This window comes from Atta colombica, unplaced genomic scaffold (genome assembly GCF_001594045.1).
Source record: "Atta colombica isolate Treedump-2 unplaced genomic scaffold, Acol1.0 scaffold163, whole genome shotgun sequence".
NCBI classification, from domain to species: Eukaryota; Metazoa; Arthropoda; class Insecta; order Hymenoptera; family Formicidae; genus Atta; species Atta colombica.
In genome coordinates, this window is record NW_017259254.1 from 1345523 (window position 1) to 1356191 (window position 10669).

Consider the following 10669-nt stretch of genomic DNA (forward strand, 5'->3'; position numbering starts at 1 on the left):
AAGTTTGAAAACGATCCATCGTTGTGACCTAAAAAAGCTGATCAAAATCCATGAAATACTTATGTGAGTCTCTCCTTATAAACTTTAAACTACTGTAAACTAAAAAATAAACTGTCTATGAGAGTTTATTTATTTTCTTAAATGAAAAATTAATTAAATTATTCTTTATCTATAGCTTCATATCCATAAACAAAATTTATTGACATAAATTTTTTAATCTAAATTTATAATATTTTAAGTGATTAAATGAGAGAAATATGTTATTCAATCGAAGGATCTTAGTGTTTAAATACATATATCTTATGTAAATTTATATGCATTCTGAATCTGCATACCGCGCGTCAAAATTTATCTTTTTCTGTCTTAAAACGCATTCATGAGAAAAATCAGAATAGCAATAAATTGCTTGTACAATCTAATAAATGATACTACTATTCTGATTCTTCTGAAAAAAGATTTCGGTGCACGGTAGAATCAGAATGTACATGAATTTACACAAGAAATATCTATAATGTATTTAAGCACTAAAAACCACTTCGATCAAATAGATTCCTCTCATTTAATTAGATTCATTCTCATTAGTCTAAAAATTCGTATCATTTATTTATTATTTAAAATCGTGCTGCATTTTAATTAACGTTATATTTTAACTCAATTCTTCATGTTTTTCCATTTAATTTACATCATAGATCACTTGATATTTAATACATGTTATAGCCTACAATGAAGTGTTACACAGAAGAAATATTCGGACCCGTTTTATCGTGCATGTTTGCTGACACTACCGATGAGGCTATCGACATCATCAATAAAAATCCTTATGGCAATGGCACGGCAGTTTTCACGACAAATGGAGCGACAGCCAGGGCATTCGTGAACAGAATCGAAGTCGGCCAAGTTGGCATTAACGTTCCCATACCCGTCCCCTTACCGATGTTCAGTTTCACTGGCAATAAAGGTTCCTTTCTCGGCGATATGAACTTTTATGGAAAATACGTGAGTACATGTAACTTTGCGTACTTTTATTTGATGAATCAATCCATTTATCAAACTATATCATACTTGTAACTCTTTGCAATAACTTTTTTTATTATAATTATAGTTATTTAAATTAATTAAAACAAATAAAAAATAATAAAAAATAGCTAACACAATGTGTACAAATAAAAATATATCTTATTCTTGCAAAATTAAAATTTGTTTAATAAATCATTTTTTGCATTTGCACTATGTTATAATATGATTGTAAATAAATAGAGTTCTTTTGAACAAATAATTAAGATGTATAATATAATAATATGGTAATGCGTGTTTTTTTATTAATCTCATTTTAGGGGGTAAATTTCCATACGCAAACGAAGACAATAACACAGCTATGGAGATCAAGTGATGCTACCGATATCGCATCGTCGACGGCAATGCCAACTATGCAATGAGGCTGTGATTTACCAAAACTATACGATATACCAAAACTTCACTATGTTCCAAAATTTCATGAGTAAGGATATATAAAACTTAATTCTGCGATTTGTAATGCAGTTATAAACAATGTCTTCCATTGTTGTGTACAAATTTGTTCCTATAAATAATCATATTTTTATGGCCTAGGCCTAAATAAACTACATATATTTTTTTATATCACAATAAAGTGTAGTTCATATATCAATCTTTTATTTATACCTTAAAATAAAATAAAAATTTGATTGCATTAATTATAAGACGTTATATATAGTAGAAAATTTAATAAACAATTTTTGCAGCTATATCTGTATAATGTATTCAAATATATTATATTCTCATTATTATTTTAAAAACTTTATTTAAAAGATAATAAAATTGTTTCCTTATAAAATAATAATATCCAAAACGATTATCAAAAATTCTAAAGTATAATTATAAAAAAATTCATTTGCTAATGAACATTTAATAAGAAATAAATATTATTTATGCAGTAAGCCTTAATGAATCCTAAATTTTTAATTCTTTTTAAGCAATGCACTAATTTAATTATGCTAAATTCGTATAATAGGAAACAATAAATGCGCAATTTTTTTCCTATCGATTAACTCCCTCTTAGTGATCGCGCATGGATGACGCCGGACGAAAAATATGCCTAAAATTCAATGATATAAACACCGAAAGAAGTTCACGGTCAACACTGTCTGATTTGTCCTTGAATCTTTAGTTTCATAAACGCGTGCAAAAATCCGTCTCTCAGCGATATTCGAACCAACTTCCGGCAGTCAGGAGCGATGTACGCGCCGACGCGTGCACCCCGTCATCGTCGTCGGGTTGCATCTGCGCATTTTCCAGCTGAGTTTCCCTCACAGGCGAGGTTCTGCCTGTCCCGGATTGTCGTGTATGCACCGACACTCCAGATCGGTTGGGAAATCAAGAGAAAACCCTCTGGCTACCGTTCACATATCGTGAGTAGTCGATACATCTGTGGTCGCAATTCTGGCGTAGCCTTCCTCCTCTGTTTTCGCTTCTCTCGCGAGGATCAGCTTTATTCGACAGAGAGACAGACGTGTCGAAAATAATTTATCCGTCTTCCACGAAAGGCTATTGATATTTTATCGAAATTGTCCACGCAGTTAAATATTCGGTGTGCAGTGACGTTAAGAATTGTTAATCACTCGAAAATTGAGCGTTGACCGATTTCTTTCGCTCAATAATCTTTCGGTTATTTTTTAAAGTCATCGTCGGCGTCGGCACCGGTTAGCTAAATGTAATTGACCGTTTTAGATCTAATTTCCGACGTGTCGTGTTTATTCATCAGAACAATGTGCTTCATCGTGACATTAATAGCGTATCGTGACTGCAAGTGTGCTTATCTCCATGATCGTTATATGATAAAATAGAATTTAAATATGTTTTACAGGATCAAATGGTATTACAAGATCTTTATTAGCAATAATATTAAGTTTTATATTTAAATTTATCTTCGCATGAATTATTATTATTTATATTATTATCTTAACATAATTTTTTTAAATATTGGTAGACAATTTTTTCTAAAACAATTATTTTACAAATATTTGCAAGAGAGAAATGCTTAATCAGTATACAGTGATGCTCATACATTTTTTTATTGCAGATTTATTTTCGATCGTACATGTTAAGCACTCGTTAAATCAGAGATATTAATATCGTAAATATTTCAGTTTTAATCTCGCATCTTCAAACTTGTTGATATGCTTTGAACAATGCAGCATTTAAAATATTTATTGTCAAATACATATTGTGAGCTAATTCAAATGCTTTTCATTTTCACTGTGCTTTGTATTTTAATTAAACATTGTTTATAATTGAAGTTCATAAACGACCTGCCGACTTTATTGCAAATTCAAGACTCACAAAACTTTTAATAGCACCTATCGCAGCAAAATGGCAATATTAATTGTTTTATAATAAAATTTTTTTAAATTATTTCTAATAGAAAAATATTTCTATTTTTTAATTCACCATTCAATTTATTCCATTCGTGCTAACTAAATTTTTGTTTATCAAAAACGGCGATAAAAATCTAAGAGATATTCGTGATAACTTTATAAAGTTCTTATAAAGTACAATAATTAAAAAAAAGAAAACGTTTACAAAGTTTTGCATAATTTTTCTGTCAAGTCTTCTCTCTTCATTTTATTCTTACATCTTTAATATAGAAGTTTGTTATGCAAGAAAATGTTCACGTAGAAAAATATCGCCTTGATTTACAACTGGTGTTAATTAAAGTTTTTAATATATTCATTACTCTTCAATGTTTGAAAAAAGTTGTAATCTCAAAACTGATTAACATTACTATTTGCAAACAGTTTTCTGAACGTTATTTAATCACTGACGACTTTGACAACTTATACACCATACAAACACGCCATTCCATCGCCTATCTTTCGCTTTACAGCACGAGATTTTTTCTGACAGTTTGGATAATTATGAAATGGAAAAGTGACGCTAGGAAAAAGGACTAAATAGCTCATTGTTAGAGCAATTTGACAAGTAAAAAGTCTGATTTCGACTCTTGGACTTACCATCATATGCAATATATGTAATATACAAAATACTAAGAATTTTTAATAAGAAAATATTCCATTCTAATACATACGAAATATGTATTTTGGAAACACTTACATAGCTAGAAAATTTATTTCTGTTTATATATGTATCTTTTTCTTTCATTATTACTTTTTCTTTAAGTTTATAAAAATCTATTTTTACATACAATATTGTATTTAAAATTGATATTTAGGCGATATTTTTCTACGTGGACATTATCTTTCATAACAAACTGCTACATTAAAGATGTAAGAATAAAATGAAGAGAGAGGATGGAAAAATTATACAAAACTTTGCAAACAATGTTTCTTTTTTTAATTACTTTATAAGAATTTAAGTTATCACGAATATCTCTTAGATTTTTATCGCAGTTTTTGGTAAACAAAAATTAGCACGTCATAACGTCATTTGAACATTTTATTCTTCTCTCTCTCGCACTTGATGCATTTATACATCTATAAAATTTGTATTTAATACTATATTTAATACTTCTATAAAACTTATAATGATATTTAGTCACAATTTAATTTATGAGTATAAGAAATCAACAAATTATACTATTGTGTTGTGTCTCGGAGAATAGAAATTTCGAATTAATAACAATAGAATTTTAATTCTAAATGCGATTCTTTCAAGTGGAGGTTAGACAAAGAGCGTTTACAACTTCTTCCTATAAAAATGTCTTTTATAATGTAACTAGTTTGGCCTAGAGTTGTGTTCTTTCATTGGAATTTTTTTGGTCGCAACTTGATTTCGTGATGATTCAATGAGGAACGAATTATTTCGCGTCACATTTTATCTCTATTCCGTGAAAGACTAATTTCTAATATTTCTTTTGCTTCATATCTAATTCTTTATTAAATAAATATCAAAATTATATCAATTGTAAAATTCTTAAATCTAAATGAGCACTAAATTGTAAGTAATATCTGCACGGACATAAACCATCATAAAAAAATAGATATGATCATGATAACTTTATTACGTCACTGAATGTTGTTTTGCATTGAGGATTGCAGAAATGAATCGATAAATTGCAATTATGTATAAATTGCATGATTATATATAAATAATTTATTGTATAATATATAACGATGTATAAATAAATAAAATCACTGTTAGTAACTTTATACAAAATTGATTTTGTATAAATATTATTTTATATTACAACATTTATTTTATAAATTGTTATCTAAGAGCCCATTAAATTTTTCGAAAAAATCATATATCGTTTAAATATAAGTAGTTTAATTTTTTTAATATTTTATTTTATGTAGTTTAAAATGTCCCATAAAATATATATTTAATTTAATTTTCGTTGTCAGGATATATTTTAATTTAAATGCTATAAATTGACGACTAATTCCACTATTGTTCCTCAATAAAACTGAATATTCCGATTATAATATAGAAACCCACGCTGTGTGAATGCTCGTGAAAATAAATACGAGAGATCGTTCGGTTGACAGAATCATATATTTCCGGCCGGCTGAGAGATCGCCGCCGTGTATTTCTAACAAGATTTTTATCCCGACAGGTTGAATAATTATGTACAAAACGGTGCGGAAAGGCGATGCCAGTCTGCAGTACACGATACTGCCGCAGACGGATCAGTTCTCGTCTGGCGGATTCCCGCAGGCTTCCAGTAAGGCTCGACCGAGGATTATCAAGTACACGATGGCCACTATAATGGTACTGATCATATTGTCTTGCGTGGCCACGCCATTCTTGATGAATCAGAATGATCACAACCTCTTCGCCAGCACAATGCGCGCGATTAGCCGGGTAGAGCCAGTCAGGAACACGTCAAGAAATCACACGAAGAACATCAGTGAGAGTAAAAACAGAAACAAGATTTCCTCAATATCGACAACCGAGGTCATAAGGAGAAAAGACCTTGAAGACGGTACGACTTCTTTCAATGTAATTCTCCGAGGTGAGGAAGAAGAGGAAGTTATGGTTGATGACGCTACTTTAGCAGGTATTGTCTTGTTTAAAAATTCTCGAGGAAGGCGATGCAGATAATGATAATATGTTACAAAAATCTTCGATATTTCAATTTTAAATAATAATAAATTTATAATTAAAGAATATGATTTATTTTTATAAAAATAAAGAAAGATGTTAAAAAGCGGCTGAGTTTGTCAAAAAAAATGTAAGTAAGAGGAATAGTATTTTTTTTTATAGATTTTGACCTCCTTATATATTATATAATAAATATTAATAAAAAATTCGGAGCCAATAGAGAATTACAAAATTGAACATGAGATTCAAATTTCAATGTTTTTTACTGAATTTTCGAAATGTTTCCTAAACGCCTCCTACGAACTTTATAATAATTTTATAATTTATCGTATTCAGGACATCAAAACCAATTCTTTTTTTAATATCTTCTTTTTTTGCTATTTTGAAATAAACTATATTTAAAGCAATATTATATATAATAAATATATATAAATATAAATAATGATAAATAAATATTTTAAATTATATTTAAAATAATATTATATTATAAAGTAATTTTTATTTGTTGTGTGTGAATTCTCTTTTTTCTTTGTTTTCTTAAATCAAGATGAATATTATGAGATCAAATATAAAATTTAATTTCCCCTTGTATCTCGAAATACCGAGATAAAACGTGTAAATGACGGGCATAAAATAAGATTCCAGCTTTACGTAAATATTGGAGCCATAATATAATTCATCGAGATGCTCTGTTATCAGTCTTCCAACTAAGCCGATGTTATTGTCGACTACGTAGGTTCAGATAATTCTCTCTTTTCAGACACACCGGAAATTAGTACACAAGTGATTTCGAGCATGGAAACGTCGACGAGGGATCATCAAATGACAACAACTTCCGCTCTACCGTCGGCATCGACGACGATCTTCTCGACATTGCCGACGACATCGAAAGTGTTCTCGAGCGGTACGACGGAAGACACAAAGACACTGAGCACGTCCAAAAAGCCAAAAATGCCGAGAGTGACCCTGAAGTTGCGAGAGAACGAAACCATACCACAAATGTATGTGAAAGCGGGCATAGCCTCCTATAAGAAGGGCAACATCGCCACCAGCGTCCTCGCGAGTGGGCTGAGTCTCGAAGGCTTGATATTCAAAACGCCGGAAGGCACGATAAAACCCTGGCCCCAGAAATGGTTCCTTGGCGAGCCCTCCGATTCCGACGTCAAGACGTGGAAAGTGTTCGTAAGTGCTCGTATTTTTCGATCGAGCGCTCATACGTTCTCGAAGAATTGCGTTCAAGGGGATCTGGAGTGTCCTGCATTTTGATGGAGTGCATCGATCACTCGAATTACCTATGCAAAAATTACTAACTCGTCATTTCCCCGCGCGTCTTGCTTTTCCTTTTTCCCAGAAATGCTTTCTAAAGTATCTTCTTATATAAACTTTTCTTCTTGCATGTTTGCTCTACAATTGTTGCATTTTTTACTAATTATTTTAATTTTATATGGGTGAAATCCTTTAAATCTTGCTAATTCAACATTTTCCTTCTATCTTACACGTATTTACATACATATAATACATATAATATCATATATAATTCTTATTCGTTTTCCATTTAAAGTAAGTGCTCTTTGAAAAGGCAGAAAAAAGAAAGAGAGAAAGAAATTTTTAATTACTCTTTCAACAATTATCTCAACATTTTTTATTTCAATCTTCATTGGGAGTTTTTTATTTTTCTATGTTTCTCTAAGTTTATCAATCCAATCTAAAAATTCATTTCGTTACTACCGTTATTATTTTAAAGTATAATTTTATAAAGTAATTTTATATCTCTGGATTAGCAAAATATATTATTTCCGTATTTAGCAATCATCTGACTGTTAATTCAAAATTTTATGTTCTGCATAAATATTGATCGCGTTGCACCAGAGACATTTAAAACTGAAGCACTCTGTCCGATCGATAGGCAGAGCGTGTTCGTGAATCTAAAAACGGACGAGAAATCGCATAGAACTTTTATTTTTCCCACATGTTTCCCATCGGGACAGCAATCGTATCTTTAACTTCTTTCTTGAAGAATTGCAGAACGTGACGTCATGTACAACATTTTCTGCTATTTTAAAAATATCTCATGATATCATATTGTTATATTTTATTTATACATATGTATATGGAAGTGTAATTCTTCTTCTATTGCTTCCATTTTTTTATCTCACACAAAAGATTTTCGCACAAATGAAGTCACGGGAGTAGAAAAAGCTGTTGTTCTTAAAACATCGACCTCGGACAATCAATATAAAAGCCGCGTGTTCTCCCTTGAGCCAATAAATGCTTACTCGTTGCTTGAGATAAGAACGCTTGCGCTGCACTTGAAGATTTTGCGCAGACTACACGTACGTTATTAGGATAAAGCAATTGCACAAAATACGTTAAGGATTTATAAAAGAGATGGAATTACAGTTTTCTTTAAAATTATACATAGTAATTTTGCAAAAAAAAAAAAGATAAAATTTTTATTTTTGCTAAGAGAATGCGTTTCACAATAAATTAATAAAAATTCGTTCATTAAAAAGAAAATAACTTCTCCATTAAAAATTCACCATCAAGAAAAATAATGTACACGATATTTTTGTCGAAATATATTTTCGTCAAATATTTTCACGTTCATTCAACAGCTCTTGCATATTTCGGACTTTTGCTTTGTTGTTATATATTTAAGCAGACTTATCGAGCTAACAGCTGCTCGCCAAGTAAAATCCTTTTGCTTTATCCAATTTTCATAAATTGTATAATACGTAGTAAGGCGCTCCATTTTACAACACGTTTCCGCGCAGAATACCTTTTACGAATGGAGTGTTTAATTTACCATGGAATTGAAAATACCAGCGTCAGGATGCACAGGGGGATTAATAGAATCTTGAGTACCTGCTAATTCATATATTTACCGGTATCCGACTTGGTTATATCGGATGTAGCGGCGTCTACCGGTTTGTATTTTGCATATTAAGCGATAACTGGGGTAACAGAGAGTAGCAACATTTTCTGATGAATATTCATTTCTCGATGGATAAGGAATAGCGTGGATTATATCGCGATGTTATACGAGCGATTGATAAAGATCGCGAAATCATAAGCCAGCTTCTTTATTTAAAAAATGCAGTATAAAAGCTAATGAATACTATATATATTATAAAATTTATGATATTTTTGTGAGATAAAAGAGCATTTTATTCTTAAAAATTAAAGTTTACCGATACGAAGTTATTATTTCAGCACACTATGAGTACGTATATGTCTTTAGAAAAATATGGGGATTATTATTTTACACATATTTTATTCAGATATTTTCAATTTACTGAATTGCTCGCGAGTATTTTACATGTGGAAACGTGTAATAGATTACTACCATGTCTCGATTAAAATATTAAATCAAATTCTATGGACGGACGCAAATAGCTGTTCAGACAGAAGCTCAGTGGTATTAAACGGCACACTATCGTGAATTCCGTACATTACGGGGTGCACAAATCAGAATTTCAAGCAGGTTATTGCGCCGATGGCCAGAAGTTGGCGAAAATGTATTATCGTACACGCAAAACCATGCATAGGTCGATGATTGACCTAATAACAAATTAAAATAATCGATTTCAAATTCATGATTACTTATTTAATAATATTTATTTAATAATTTTTTAATAATATCAAAAGAGATAATTAAAAACGCGATTTAATAATTATAATATTAAGATATATTTTCTTTACTCACTGTGACTGAATTTTTTTTTACTTTTTAAATAGATATTATCTATGATTTCCCTTAACATTTTATTTTAAATCTAGTTTATCTATTTTTTTATAATTTTTTTTTTTTTATAAACTTTTTTTTATATAAATATTTTACACGTTAAAATATTAATGCTTATTGATTAACTAATATTGTTTTCAATATTAATTTTATTAATATTGCTCCTGATTGCTCACTCAACTATTATCTCAAATTATAACGTCAGAAAACTCAACAAAAATATTTGCAAAATGTAAATAGATATATTTTTAAATAGATATATTTTTCAATAAAACAACATTTGCATTTGATAGAATAGATTTATAAAATATATCAAAAACTTTTTGTTTTGGAGAGAAATTAAATTATAAGGAAAAGAATGATTTTTCTGAAGCATCTTATATAAAATTTAGCTAGATATAATTTAAATTGAAAAGTAATTTTGTTAAATTATGAAAATAGTTATGTAGGATCTTCAAACAACTCGCTAGAATATCACAATTTTATACAGCATTGTTCATTATTACTTGAATATTCTACATAATTATTTTGATGGTTTAACAACATTATTTTCAAATCTGTATTTACAGCATATATAGCTAATTTTTAAATATTTAGGCATCGAATGGCTTGCCGCTCAGTGCGATTGATTCGCGATGGGATCTGTAAATCCCATCTGCGCTCATATATGCAATTTTCACGTTTAAAGAGCCGAAAATGACTCCCTTTGGTGATTAAAAGATCTTTGATCATTAGCGCTGTTTGGATTTAGCTTAAACTGTGAATCCCATATATCAGATGTATATATATATATATATATATGTATACATACATCTATATACCACGAAACTCAATATAAAAAGAATA

The 10669-nt window shown here is 29.9% G+C and overlaps 2 protein-coding genes across 2 annotated transcripts in view; both read left to right on the forward strand.

The window, feature by feature from the left end:
* Positions 1 to 1487, forward strand: part of LOC108685989 (probable methylmalonate-semialdehyde dehydrogenase [acylating], mitochondrial) — a 7495-nt gene extending 6008 nt beyond the window's left edge. The window contains exons 7-8 of the mRNA XM_018191012.1: positions 718 to 996; positions 1335 to 1487. Of these exons, the coding sequence (XP_018046501.1) occupies positions 718 to 996; positions 1335 to 1436 (381 nt within the window). The 3' untranslated portion in view covers positions 1437 to 1487. The remainder of the gene's footprint in view (positions 1 to 717; positions 997 to 1334) is intronic.
* Positions 1488 to 2354: 867 nt separating this feature from the next.
* LOC108686026 overlaps positions 2355 to 10669 on the forward strand; it is a 9758-nt gene continuing 1443 nt past the window's right edge. Inside the window, exons 1-3 of the mRNA XM_018191068.1 lie at positions 2355 to 2426; positions 5591 to 6034; positions 6839 to 7260. Coding sequence (XP_018046557.1) covers positions 5602 to 6034; positions 6839 to 7260 — 855 coding nt within the window. The 5' untranslated portion in view covers positions 2355 to 2426; positions 5591 to 5601. The remainder of the gene's footprint in view (positions 2427 to 5590; positions 6035 to 6838; positions 7261 to 10669) is intronic.